Source organism: Indicator indicator, chromosome 21, assembly GCF_027791375.1.
Source record: "Indicator indicator isolate 239-I01 chromosome 21, UM_Iind_1.1, whole genome shotgun sequence".
Classification (NCBI taxonomy): domain Eukaryota; kingdom Metazoa; phylum Chordata; class Aves; order Piciformes; family Indicatoridae; genus Indicator; species Indicator indicator.
In genome coordinates, this window is record NC_072030.1 from 16,536,916 (window position 1) to 16,551,275 (window position 14,360).

Here is a 14,360-nt window from a genome sequence, read left to right on the forward strand (position 1 = left end):
AGGGATCTGCTGTCTGGTCCCCAGCTCTGTCCTACACAGAGAACCCCAGCTAAGATGTTTTATTCCTGGAACTGTTCCAGGTGAGGTTGTTTGGGGCTCTGAGCAACCTTCTCCCTTGAAGATGCCTTTGCTGACTGCAGGGAGGCTGGACTAGGTGACCTTGTAAGATCCCTTCCAACCCAGACCAGTCTGTGATTCTATGATGGAGCTAATTAATTTTGTGTGCCTCAGTTTCCCCTTTTGAGAAGCCAAGATCATGGCATTGTTCTTCAGATTTGGGATTCCCAGTTAACCATCTCCCAGGGGATGCAGGTTGACCCTGCCAGAAGCAGCAGTGGGAAGAGGGGCAGGACCCCACCATGGGGGTTCCGGGGATGCAGCAGGGATGGAGAACAGCGCTTGGGAGGTTTTGATTGCTAAGAGGAGATGTGAGCATCACCACCTTCTTTCCAAGTCTCTTATTCATAAATTTCCTCCTCCAGGGCCAAATCCTGCGCTGCTCACAGATCGCCTGGGCGGGGAGGAAAATGGGGGTTGTGCCTTTAAGCTGGGGGGGCTGCGCTGCATGTCTGTGTGCTGAGTAAGGAATGCGGCCGCATGCCTGACCCGTTAGCTATGAGCGCGGCGGCGGATGGAGCGGCGGGGCCGCGGTTGCTGCGCCGGGGCTGAGCTCCACCACCGGCCACCGAGGCAGGAGGAAGAGAAAGAGGAAGGTGGCTGGGGAGAAGAGGGGCTACACAAGCCTCCCCCCGCCACCCCCAAACCCTGCTTATCCTTTTTTTTTTTTTTTTTTTTTAAGGCTTTTTGTATTTTCAGCCTGAAGGTTGGACCCAAGGGGCGGTTGTTGTTTTGTTTTTTTTTTTTCTTTTTTTTCTGGGGGCGGTTGGGGTTAGTGGATTTTTAAGCTGCTGTTTGAAGGAGGGAAGAGGTGCCCCAGCGAGCCTGGATGCCCGTGGATGTAATGTTCGCTCCTTCCGAGGACCAGTTCTGGCCAGACATGCGCGAAGGGCAGATGAAGCTGAAAATAAGGGTGCGGAGGATGAAGGAGAGCAGGGAGATGAGAGGTTGGTCCGCCCGGCCGGCTCCGTTCTTGCCCGGGGAGATGGAGCGGGGACGAGGGGAACGAGCCTGGCTTTGGCCAGGGGCTGGAGCCGGCTTTGTCCGGGGGCTGGAGCCCCTTTTGTGGAGCGGAGCTGGCGAGTAGGGGGCGAGCGGTCGGCAGCTGCCAGCCCCGGGCAAGGTGCGGAGGCAGCTGGTCTGGTCCTGCTGGAAAGGAGCTGCGTGGGGAGGGGGTAGCTTCTTCGGGTAGTGGGTCCCACTGGGATCCCCTCAGGCTGACCTGGCCTTTTGGGGATTGCTCTGGGGGTCCCCTGAAGCCTTTTCCGTCCTGGCAAGCGGGGTGAGGGTGTGGAAGGAGCAGAGGAGGAGAGAAGGAAAAAGGCTGCGAGAGCCAGGGCAGGCTCTACCGCCAGCATCTCGCGTGGAAGAGGGTAGGTTTCAATTAGGTTTTGAAGGAAATTGAGTATTTATTGTGAGAGTGGTGAGGCAAAGGAAAGAGAGGAGGTAGGTGCCACATCCCTGGAATTGTTCAGTGCTAGTCTGGATGAGGCTTTGAGCAACCTGGTCTAGTGGAAGGTGTCCCTGCCTATGGAAAGGGGGTTGGAAGTAAATGATCTTTGAGATCCCTTCCAGCCCAAACCATTCCGTGATTCTACGATGTGATCTGGGCTGGTTTGGGTGCTGGTTTGGAGGGGTCACCACCATCTCGAGCAAAGAGGGGGTGGCAGCAGGGCGGGGAGGAGGAGGATGAAGACAGCGAGGGGTGCTGGAAGAGCTCTGTGCTGCTGCCCGCAGCCAGGCAGCTGCCCGGTGGAGCCATTTCGCTTCACTAACGCTGCTGCTGCCTGCCCATCTTCGGGGGCTTTCAGTCAGAAAAGGGGGTTTGCAGTGCTCCCACACACACACCCCCTCCCCCTCCCCAGTGCCAGCGTGAAGGGCGAGTGGAGGAAGGGGATATTAACTGGAGCAGCTTAAAAATATGCAGAGCCTGGAATGACCTAGATTACCAAAGGGTTGGATAAAGAAACTTCCCCTCCATCTCCACTTAAAATGGGAGCCTGCTAAAAGTGCTTGACAGGTTTTTGTGGCATGAAGCACATAACCCAGTGATGGTGTCATTAGTAATAAGTCACTCCTGGAAATGACACATTTCTCTTTACTTAGAACGAGTAAGGCCGGTCCAAAGCAGGCAGAGTCACTGGAGGGAAATCAAGCCCAGCAGCTTGGGGAGCGTGTCTGTGGTTGTGTGGGTGGAGGGCTTCCTTTCTGCTGCTTTTCCTCCTTTTTTTTTTTTTTAAGGACATTTTCTGCTTGCTTGAGAGAAAGGGAGTGGGGTCTGGGACCAAGCCTATGAGGCTGGGGTGAGCTGGCACGGGTTGGGAGGCAGCAGGGTAATGTAGAAACAGATGGACAGAGGCTGTTCAGGGTGACCACTGGGGAAATGGGGAATTCACAAGAATCCATAATGGGGCTGATTCATCTGCTCTCTCATCCCCACTGCTTGGGGAAAAAAAGAATGGAGCCAGCAACAGGGTGATGAAATTTAGTGCTGAATGAAGGGAGGGTGAAACCTGTGCTGGGGAAGAGCACAGAGGCTGGGTAGGGGGAGTGTGGGGGGAAAGAGGACCAGGCAAGCAGCAGACGTTGCTCTCCAGCGAGCTGGGTGGAAGCGAAGGAGCATCAGCCAAGACAGGGCGAGTTGGCCAGGCTGGGTAGCACTGGGACTTCACCCAGGTGGGTGGGAAGGCTGTGCAAGCAAGTGGGCACTGGGCAACGCTGTGGCATGGCTAGGGAAAACCCCAGGGGACTACAGGGGGACCAGCGAGGAGGGAGGCGGGGGGAAAACGCAGAAGCGTTGGAGGCGGCAGCGGGAAGTGCCGAGGGAGCCCCGCAGCGCCGTGAGTAAGGGAGGCAAGAAGCGGTGTTTCATCACGCCGCCGGCTCAGCTGCCGGCCCCAACAGGCTCCCACCCAGCCTTTCACCGACAGGGACTTTCCCAGCGGCTCTCAGGGCCAGGCACCTCTGCTTTCCCTGCCTCTGTTCCATCTCAACGCTCAGGCTCGCTGCCCTGTCAAGGCTCAGGGGTTTTGTGAGTCCCCTCCAGCTCCCATCACCTCCTGCCGTGCCTCGGTTCAGCAAGGTGGTTTGACACTCGGGGTTTGCTGTGCCAGGGCACCGGGAGCAGCGTGATGCCAGGGGTCCGGGGTGGTGAGGAGGGGGCTCTGAGGCATCCCTCCCGGGCAGCGAGCCGGCGCAGCGGTGCCGGAGCCGTGCTGGCACGGTGGCAGCTCCAGCGGCAGACCGGGCGCGTGCCCGCTGCCATGCCCCGCTGCCCCTCGCCACGTGCCGCCCTGGCAGCCGCTCCCAGCCACCGCAGGCATGTTAATGAGAGCTGGGCACAGCTCGGCCTCTCTCAGCCCCTTCAGATGCCAGCAGCTCCTAGGTCGAGGGTCTCCAGCGTGAGCGCAGATGAGAACTCCACCGGTGGGGCCAGAGGCTGCTGGTCTCTGAGCAGCTCCTCAAGAGCTCCTGCTCTTGAGCACTCATTGCAGAAGCAATAGGGAGGGGGTGGGGGGGGGGTGGGCTGTAAGCCACCTCTGTAATACCCCCAGTGGGTCTCCTGCCAGCTCCTGGTGTAGCAGCTAGGGGGTAACGAGGTAGGGTGTGGTGGCTGCTGGCCCAAGGAGGGTTTGTAGCTCCAGCTGTGGCTGTTCCCCTCCTTGCTGACACAATAGGGTGGCCACTTCTTCTGTTTCCTCCTGGAAGCTTTGGGTTGGAAGTGGTGGAGTCCCCATCCTGGAGGGATATAAAAGCTATGTAGATGTAGTGCTGGGGGACATGACTCGGCAGTGGGCTTGGTAGTGTTGGGTTAATGGTTAGACTTGATGATCTTACAGGTCTTCTCCAGCCTAAAGGATTCTGTGGTGCTCCACCATGCATATAAGAGGCTGGTGACCACCACATACCCCTGCTGCTCAGGGTGTCTCTGGGCATGCATTTAGGAGACTTGTGTGGTTAATGGTGTTCAAGAGGCAGATGGTTCTCCCAGAGAGTGGTTTTGGGGTGTGGTAGGTGCCCTTTTTCAGCTTCTTGCAGTTATCAGGGCACAGCATTGTGACCTCTGGTTTGAAGGGACCCTGAAGGACGTGAGCCTGCAGGGATGGAGGCCAGTGGGCAGTTTGCAGCTATCAGAGAAAGACAAGAGAGGGTTTTCAAGCTCAGTCATCTCCCTGTTTACATTTTACCCCTCCAGCCTTGGAGGATGTCCTGGTGTGGGACACAGGGAGCAGCAGGGAGCTGGCACAGCCCTGCTTAATATGCCCCGTACCTCCCTTTTATCCCCAGCAGCATCTCTCCTCACTTCCATGCGGCTCAACAGATTGTAAATCCACAAAGCTGGGGCTTACCACCAGGAGGAAAATGATGCCACACCACATCCCGGTCCTAGTCAGGACTTTGTCACCTTCTGTGTCACCCTCCTTGCACCACCACTGCTGCCCTGCCTTGGCAGAGAGGTGAACAGGGCAGCTTGTGGGTGATGGGCGATGCCCGAGACATTGTCAGTGTCCCAACCGTGAGCTGGATGTCCCCAGAGACCACCTGAAGGTGACAGCCAAGTCAGCAGAGGGGTCCCCACATGTAGCAGTCCAACACCTCTCTTCTTCCACCTTCCATGCCCATCAGCCCAGCACCGGAGTAAGGGTTTTTGTTCATTTTGGTTGTAGCCATCTCAGGGTCTTCTGCAGTTGTTGGTGTAGAGACTGGCGGCACTGCTCCTCTCTCTGCAGTTTGCTGCTCAAGGGGAGCAGTCACAGGGCTCCCCAGCAGCTCTTTGATACCACAGCCATGCAGATCAGGGCTGGGGACTGGCCCCTGCAGAGCCCAGCAGGAGGTGGAAGGGTGGTCAGCACCCCATGAGTGGAGCCTGGGCCAGGGGAGGAAATGAGGTTTCAGCTGTTGCACTCCTCTGGCATTAGGTTGCTGCAACGTCCCCTGCCTCAGTTTCCCTCTTTCCTCTGGGGTATGACAGCACTCCTCTCCCTACAGAAAGCTGCATTTCTCTTCAACCCCAGCTTAAGCTGAACACTTCTAAGGGTTTTTATGTCTCTTGGGACATTGCTAAGTGAACCCTCCCGAAGCTGAGGGGTGGCTTTCACCAGCCCTCCTAAAAACCTGCTTGGTGCTGGTTCTTGGCTCTTCCTTCTTCCATCTTCAGCCAGGAGCAGTGAAGGCATCCCCAGTTCTGTCCTAGTTCCCCATGCTCAAATATCCCCACTTCTCCTGCTGGGCCCCATCTGTGTCTCAGGTAGATGCAGGAAGACACTGGGGTTTTCCAGGGAATAGTTTTGAGATCCCTCAGGAATGCTGGAGCCACGAGCCGTGCAGGGACCAGCTCCTCCTCAGCAAACCCATGCCAGGCTCAAGGGGAGCATCAAGAAGACACCAGAGATCCCCAAGCACCACATCAGATCCAAATCCTTCCTGAGCTTAATTCCACACGTGCCAAGAGAAACAGTGCTCCCAGCACCAGCACTGTGAACTAAAGCCCCAGTGCTTCCCAGCTCCTCACCCCGTGGGGCTCCTCCACTCTCTCCCAGCCAAACTTGGGATCCACTGCTCGGGGTGCAGAGGGGGGAAAGCCCAGGTATTGTTTGGAGCCCTGCCAGGGACATTCACTGCCTTTGGGATTGTTTTGAGGAGCTGCTTTGCTCTCTGAAAATGAAAGGCGTGCTGGAGCAGCCGGGGTGGGGTGTGGTGAGCGTGGCTTGGAGGTTGGGATGGTGTTGGGTACCCAGCTCCATATCTAGGGTTTCCCCCAAGCCTGAGCTGCCCTCAGCAACTACAAATGTGGGAGAAATGAGGACAGGCAGGATGGGAGTGTGCCCAGCCTCCCAGGCTCGGGGTTGAGGCTTTGCTTGGGGCACATGAGGTGAGCTGTGGACATCATTTTGGGTGCCAGCATCCTCCAGTCATTGCAGACATCCCTGCCTGCTCCACAGCCTCTCTGCCTGGACTTCCCCGGGCAGGGCTGGCAGAACCTCTGCTGCTGAGCAAGTGCCAGCAGAAGTGGGTGAGGGAAAGAGAGTGGCACGCCCTAGCCTGCTCTGGCTGTGACATCACCCCACGCTCCCCACTTGGAAAGGGCAGCACAAAGCTGTGCATGACCCTGGGCAGCTCCTGATGGGGTTTGACTGAGCACAAGGGGCTGGGGACATGGGGACCAGAGCAGGCACCAGTCCCTGGGGCTGTGCTTGCCTGCACCCTGCTCCCCAAAAATGTGCCAGGTTCCTTTGGAAAAAATCCTGTCTTGTTTTGTCTGGGGGTCAAACCTGCACCCCACTCAACCCTGTGTGCTGCAGGCATCTCATGGGGTGGCTGCAGGAACCCCCCACAGGGGTTCTGCTTGTGCATCCCCCAAACATCAACGAGGTGTGCTGAAGCGCTGGGTGAAGGAAGAGGTGGCACGGGGAGGTGGCACACGTGGGCACAGGACTCTGGCCTGTGAGTTAGGCTCCTTGGCAGTGGGGACACAGCAGTGCAAGGATGAGCAGTAACCGGAGCTGTGCTGCACCTGCGCTGGGCCTCCTGCTTTCCCTCTGATTTAATGTCCCAGTTGAGAGGTGATGTCATTTCAGAGGGAGCCAGAGAAAAGGAAGTGCTGGAGAAGATAAGGTGCTTTAACTCTTACCCTTCCTGGCTTGGCTGGGCTTTGAAGCTGGGAGCTGTTTTAGCTACCAGCCAGGAAAACATCAGAGAGAGTAGGAAAGAGGTTGGTTGGAGGAAACCTTCCTCTTGGGGCAGTGGGAGCTGCTGAGATGGATGGTCATGGAGGAGCTTGGATGTTCACAGATGATAGCAACATGATTTTGTGTGCTCCTCTGGCTTCTCCATCACCTTCATCTCTCAGAGATGTGGGATGGGTTGTCTGCAGCACCAGGCATACCCCATCGCAGCTTGGGTGTCACGCCAGCAGTCAGGCAAGTGCTCCAGGAGGATCTGAAGAGATGCTGTGAAGGTGCTGGAAAGGATAGAGAATGTGACAAGGTTGCCCTGCTCCTGAAGACTGAATGGAAAGGTCCTTACCAAAGACTCATTAAAAGGTCTTGATTAGCTGTGGAGGTGAGCAATGGATTGCCATGGTCCTGAGTGCAGAGACTTGGACTTTCAGAAGGATCTCCAAGGGGACATCCTGATCCCTCTGACAATCAAAAGCAGTCAAGCCCCAAAGTCTTCTCTGGTCCAGTGTGATGGAAGTCATTGACTTGGCAGGGCTGGCAGGAGGGGACATCTCTCAGAAACCACAATGTGTCAGTGTAGCTGTTGTGGCAAGGTTGAGGGTGACCTCCATCAGTCCAGGGAGCTTTGAGCCTCGTGGGCTTGCTTGTCCTCATCCTGCCTTGCTGGGTTTTGCTATCAAAAGGTGACCCTGGTTGTGCCCACAGTGCAGGCAGCCAAGAAGTCATGAAGAGCAGGAGGGGAGTGGGGTGCCTCACGTGTGCATTCGTTGCCATCTCCTGAAGGAAAAATCAGAGCTGGGCCTCCATTCCTTTCTCTATGTATGTGGCACAGTCAATACAAGGTGGCTGCACTGCTCTGCCATCACTGGTGGCTCTTTGCTCCTCTGGGCTCTGTTCTCCTTGTTGCAGGGTTACCAGCGCTGTGCCCCAGCCCAGGCCCCGGGGTGGCAGATGCTGGATGGTCTCAGCCTCACTGCTATGAGCTTAATGTCCTCATTTTCTCCACAGGAGGCTTTGCCACCTTCTCATCCTGCTTCCCAGGGCTCTGTGAGGGGAAGCCAGCTGCCATCCTGCCGATGAGCATCTCCCAGCCATGCTTGCCCGTGGCCAACGTTGGCCCCACACGCATCCTGCCACATCTCTACCTGGGCTCCCAGAAGGACGTCCTAAACAAGGTATGGCCCTGGTGAGGGGATGTGTCTGCCCTCTCCCATCTGGGGCCCCCAGCAATGGAGAGGGGTGAGGGCATTAGGGATTCCCTTCCTGCCTGGTCTGTCTGACCCTACCCAGGAGGGAAGGAGTGCATAGGCAGAGCCTGGTGGAACTGGACAGGGGTGGTTGCAGGATGAGCTGTCGTATAATTGAGGAGCTTTGGGGTGGCCGGACACTTCCTAAGTATAATCATAGAATGGTTTGAGTTGTGAGGGACCTTCAAAGGTCATCTAGTCCAAATCCTCTGCAGTGAGCAGGGGCATCTTCAAGTACAGCAGTTTGCTCAGAGCCCCAGACAACTTGACCTGGAGTGGTTCCAGGGATGAGGCATCTACCACCTCTCTGGGCAACTTGGAACAGGGTCTCACCAACCTCAAAGTACCCATAGCAAACCCAGGGGCAAGAGGAGCTCAGCTGGGAGAACACCTGGGTGTGGAGGGGGAGTTACCACAGCTGGAGGGAGATGTGGGACATGAGCCAGCTTTGCACCCACCTGCCCGGACAGTGAGATAACACCAACGTCAGCAACCTTGGGATCTCCTTGGAAGCCAAAGACAATGGGAGAGAGGAGAAAAGAGGGACAGGTGCTGGAAGGGCTGTGCTGGGACATCACACCAGAGTAGGAGTTCTGTTTAAAGGGAAAAATCATGTCAAGAAGACAGAAAGAGGAATTGCAGTGGAAACGCTGCCAGACACCTGGCTACCGCAGGCAGGAGGGAGCCAGCCAGGAGTCCTCATCCTCACCCAGGGCAGGAAGGGGGGAGAGGGACCATGACACCAGAGCAGGGCTGGAGACAGAAAGGAGGGAGAGTGGAATTATATACAGGGAGTAGAAGGAAATGGGAGAGAAAAATGCCAGGAATGTGAGCCCAGGAGCTGGGCTGACTCCGTGGAGCCAAGGCTGCGCTCTGCTGGGACAGGCAGGAACCAGCTGCTGGAGAAGCTAGGGACGAAACCCTGATGTGGTCTCCTGAGGAGCCAAAGTCAGGCAGGGAAATTGATGTTTTCCATCCCTCCCCATCTTTTGGAGCTGTGTTTTCTGCTATCCCCACCGTGTGGCCAGAAGCAGAGTGGGGTCAAGTGTGGAGCCATGCATAGATGATGCTTCTCTGCTCCAGCATGTTGCAGAGGAGACATCCCACATGGAGGCTCCACATGCTCTGATGTGTGGAAGGATTCTTTTCATCTCCATGGTTTCTCCTCCTGTTTCATTTTGGGTCTTCCCTGCAATACAACTGAGACCCAGCAGCTGGCACAGGTGTTCCCCCATTTTTTATAAGCCCCCTACCCCCCAGCTGTCCAGGTGGGGTAGGGACAGAGACAGGGGTTGGGTGAGCCATGAATTTGGTGTCAGCACTGCATATAGGTGAAGCTGGCCCTGGGAAGGAAGGAATGGAGGTTGTCATGGGTGCAGCAGTATGCACCCAGCAAGCCAGTTTCCTGCTGGGTGACTCAGGGGTTGAACCTTACCCTCTCATTGCAGTTTGTCATCTGACTCTATTTACCTAAGGTCTCCCTTATTAGTGATGGTGGCCATTAAGTAGCCAAAGCAGAAAAGTCATGGAAAACAAGTCCAATTCCAGCATCACAGCCTGGTTTGGGTTGGAAAAGACTTTTTAAGGTCATTTAGTCCAACCCTCCTGCAAGTCAGCAGGGACATTGCAACTAGAGCAGGTTGCTCAGAGCCCCAGACAAGCTGACCTGGGATGGTTCCAGGAATGGAGCATCTCCCACCTCTCTGGGCAACCTGGGCCAGGGTCTCACCACCCTCACTGTCAAACATTTCTTCCTTCTCTCCAGTCTGCATCTCCCTCTTTTAGTTCAAGCCATTACCCCTTGTCCTGTGACAACAAGCCCTGCTCAAAAGTCTGTCCCCAGTTTTCAGGTGCAGGTCCACCCCAGTGCCAGAATGATGGAGGAGAGGTTTCCCCTTGCCACCTGCCTGTGTCCCAGCACAAGAGTTTATGTTCACAGGGAAGAAATGTGAATGATTCACAAATCTGAGAACCAGTCCTGATGTGTTTCTGAGCAGTGTGGGAGCAAAGCCATGCATTGACATTGGTTACCATGGGGTGCTACCACTGACTCACCCCACTGCTGGTGAGATGCCTCCTCTCTCTCTCAGCAGATACTTTCAAAGCTTTCAGCCAGAGATTTGGCTGGTTTTCTTTCTTGTGTTTTGCTGTTCCTCTCATACTTAAATCCTTGGATTTTTTTTCTCCTCTGGGACCCCCTTTCCAGGTGTTGTTGGTCTTGCTCACTTGTATTTGGACCAAAGTACAGATCATAGGATGTTGGAGGTTGGAAGAGACCTCCAAAGATCATCAAGTCCAACCCCCTGCCAGACCAGGACCACAGAATCCAGCACAGGTTGCACAGGAACACATCCAGATGGGGCTTGAAAGTCTCCAGAGAAGGAGACTCCACAAACTCTCTGGGCAGCCTGTTCCAGTGCTCTGTGACCCTAACAGTGAAGAAGTTCCTCCTCATGTTGAGGTGGAACGTCCTGTGCCATAGTTTTTATCTATTGCCCTTTGTCCTGTCACAGGATGCAAGTGAGCAGAGCCTGTCCCCTCCCTCTTGCCCCCCAGCCCTCAGATATTTATAAGAATTTATTAAATCCCCTCTTAGTCTTCTCTCCTCCAGACCAAAAAGCCTCAGGTCTCTCAGCCTCTCCTCAGCTGAGGTTCAAACCTGTGCCATCAAAATTTAATACAACCTTCTCCTCTCTGCTGTACTACTATCAGCTAGGCCAAGGCAATGCTGGGAGACCCACAGGAGCAAATACTGGGGATGGGAAAAGGGCATGGCAGGGCAGATCTTCAGCACGCAGTGCTGCCTGAGCTCAGCTGATCTTTCAATCTCTTCTTTCCCGCCAGGACCTGATGACGCAGAACGGGATAAGCTACGTCCTCAACGCCAGCAACTCCTGTCCCAAGCCAGACTTCATCTGTGATAGTCACTTCATGCGCATTCCTGTCAATGACAACTACTGTGAGAAGCTGCTTCCCTGGCTGGACAAGTCCATTGAATTCATTGGTGAGCATGAGTCATTGGTGGTTACAGTGGTTGCAAACTTCCCACTTCTCAGCTTTCAAAACTCGTCGTCTTTTCTCAATGCTTCCAGCAGCCCTTATCCTTTCACACAAAAGGGTTGAGGGCCTGGGAGGGAGCCTGGAGTCATTTTGCTCACCATCTCTGACTGCATTGTTGCTTTTCTCTCTGTTTCCTCTACTGTGCTCCAGACAAGGCTAAGGTGTCCAGCTGCCAGGTGATTGTGCACTGCTTGGCTGGCATCTCCCGGTCGGCCACCATCGCCATCGCCTACATCATGAAGACCATGGGTATGTCATCAGATGATGCTTACAGGTGAGTTTTCCCCACAGGGCAGGCAGAGCTTATGCTGGGAAGAAAAGCAGGCTGGGCCCAGGAGAGGTTGGGAGCTCCTTAAAGTTCTGTCTCCAATTAACCGTTTCCCAGTGGAACAAAACTAAACTTACCTTTGTCAAGTGCATGCAATGAGGAATGGTTTAGAGCAGTAACATGGAGGGAGGAGACAGTCCCAGCTCTACCCTTGGGGCATCCTGAGGCCCCATGGTTCCCCAACACCCCTTTCTTCAGAGGATGTTGGTCAGATCATCTTGGATGATGCTTCTTCTACCCAAAGATGCTGAGAGAGCAGGGGTGACCCACTTGAAGGGCCAAACACCAACCGGGGCTGTCTGTGTCTCTTTGCAGGTTCGTTAAGGACCGTCGTCCGTCCATCTCACCCAACTTCAACTTTCTGGGCCAGCTCCTGGAGTATGAGAAGAGCCTGAAGCTCCTCAAGGCCCTGAAGTCAAAGGGTGACTGGGTTGAGGGAGACACCCAGCAGGACCCGGCAGAGGCGGCTGAGAGCAGCCGGCACCCCCCACCACCACCTACCTCAGAGAAGGCCGAGGAGGTGTCGAGAGGCACCGCTGCGGCATCCTCCCACGGTGACTGCGAGCGGCAAGGCGGCACACCAAAGGTCCTGTCGCCCACCACCCTGCAGCAGGGTCTCAACGGCTTACACCTCTCCTCCGAGCGCATCCAGGACACCAACCGCCTGAAGCGCTCCTTCTCCTTGGACATCAAGTCCGCCTACTCCCCCAGCCTTCGCCAGGACCCACCCGGACCCCCCGGCCCTGGGGACGCCCCAAAACTCTGCAAGCTGGACAGCCCCTCGGGCCCCGGTGGCCTCAGCCCCTTCTCCCCAGGGGTGGACAGCCCCGACCGGCCCAACGGGCCAGACCTGCTGCTGGAGGCCAAGGTGAGGCAGCGGCGGAAGCACCGGCACGCAGCGGGCTCCCCGGCCCACGGGCTCAGCCTCAACGTCGGCGCGCCCAGCGCTACCCACAAGAGTCCCAGCGCCGAGGATGGGCTGCCACCACGGCTCAGCCAACCAACCACCGCTCCCAGCACCACCGCCACCACCACGTGGAGCGGGGTACACCTGGAGTCCCCCAGCACGCCGACGGGCGAGGCCGGCTGGTACTTTGGCATCGACTCTGGCGGCACCGGGGGGAGCGGCGGGAGCCTGTTCGCCGGGGGCAGCCCCTACCCGGCACCATTCAGCTGCGGCGGGGTGGCAGGCGGCTGCGAGATCAGACTGAGGGACAAGGCGCGGGCTGAGCCGCGGGACGGGCGGCACAGCTGGCACGAGGAGGCCGGCGCCGAGAAGCAGTTCAAGCGGCGGAGCTGCCAGATGGAGTTCGAGGAGACCATGTCAGAGGGCAGGGCCCGCGAAGAGCTGGGCAAAATCAGCAAACAGTCCAGCTTTTCGGGCAGCATGGAGATCATCGAGGTGTCCTGACACCCACTCGGGGTGCCCGGAGACTGGGGAGGGGGGATGGGATGGGGGGGTGGGGGGGGATATTTAAGCTGAGGGGGAGAGAAGGGGGGAGGGGGGTGGCCGGGGTCTGGGGGGGAATATTTATACCTGCGCGTGCATTTTCGGGAGCGCATGCGCCCAGACAGAAGCGGAGGCAGAACAGGCTTTCCAGAGTCCGGGAAACACGACGGAGGATGCTTAGTGTCCCTCCTGCGCCCGCCTTGCTCCTTGTTTCCCCCACCCTCAGAAGGTCCCAGCCTCTCCAATCCCTGCTTTTGAAATTTGGGCATCAAATTCAAACGGGGAAGGGGCATGGGGCACACAGCACCTGGGGTAGGGGACACCACAAGCTGCCCCTTCCCCGCGTCCCGGCGCACTAAGCATGCTCCTCGTGTTTCTCTGGCTAACTGTCCTAAAAAATGCTGCACTGGAGCAGCCCTATACATATATAAATATATATTATATATAATATAAAGAGGAAAAAAAAAGAGGAAAAAAAAAGGCAGAAAACACACACACAAAGGAAAAAAAAAAGGTAAATGGTTTTACTGCGATTTTTATTGAGACGTAAATAATATTTCGATTGTTTTTTGGTTTTTGTTTTGTTTTGTTTTGGGTTTAATTTATTGAAGCTGTTCATTCTGGCAATGATTTGCAGACAATGTGGGGCGGTACTTTCAGCTCTATTTTTACTGTGTATGGTATTTAAATCTGAAATACGAGTTTCTAAGCAATATCTGAGGCCTGTGGCTCCTTCTATAGCTCATGTCGACGACGACAAAAGATTTTTTTTCCCCTCTCTTCCCTCCGGGCACAGTGACAAGGGGACCGGAGACTGTCCTGGGCACTTTTTCTAGACATGAACAAACAAATGAGCAAACCATAAAAAACTTCTTACAACAAACTGAGCCAGAAAACTCTCTTCTGGAAGCTGCTGCCGCTTCTTCACCCCTTGGTCTCTGTTTGCTTAGCCCCATCCTAGTCATCATCTCCATCATGGTCATCATCCCCCTCCTGGCTGTCACCCAATCCCAGCCATCAGCCCTGTCCAGGTCATTGTCCCCATCCCAGCCATCAGCCCATTTCAGCTGTGCCTCCCCCCCCCCATCCCCTGAGCTGCCTATCCTCACTTGAGAGGGTGAGGAGGGAGTCACCCAAAGTGGATGGAAGGGTGCTTGGTGTCACCTCCAACTGCATGGGGAAGGTATTGGAGGCTGCCGCAACAGGGGCAGGGAGGAGAGGCTGGGGTAGTTGGGATTTCTGGTCAGAGGATGTCTTGCCTGCCTCAGCCACTCAGCTCCCCCTTGCCTCAGCCATCTTGCTTGGGGGAGGTATGGACACTATTTTCCCTTTGGGAGCGGTGGTTTTTCAAGCTTCCTCCATCCTTCTCTTCACACCCAGGAAACTCATGGGGAGTGTGGTTGCAGATGCCAGGACTCCCCCCGCCCTATTCCATCCAGTGGGTTGATAAACCAGCTGGACATGCAGCTCTGCAAGCA

The 14,360-nt window shown here is 55.8% G+C and overlaps 1 protein-coding gene across 1 annotated transcript in view; it reads left to right on the top strand.

Annotated features, from left to right (window-relative positions):
- The window catches only part of DUSP8 (dual specificity phosphatase 8), a 29,153-nt gene extending 16,310 nt beyond the window's left edge, over nucleotides 1-12,843 (top strand). The window contains exons 3-6 of the mRNA XM_054390585.1: nucleotides 7,806-7,972; nucleotides 10,889-11,048; nucleotides 11,255-11,378; nucleotides 11,748-12,843. Coding sequence (XP_054246560.1) covers nucleotides 7,806-7,972; nucleotides 10,889-11,048; nucleotides 11,255-11,378; nucleotides 11,748-12,843 — 1,547 coding nt within the window. The remainder of the gene's footprint in view (nucleotides 1-7,805; nucleotides 7,973-10,888; nucleotides 11,049-11,254; nucleotides 11,379-11,747) is intronic.
- The last annotated feature ends 1,517 nt before the right edge of the window (nucleotides 12,844-14,360 follow it).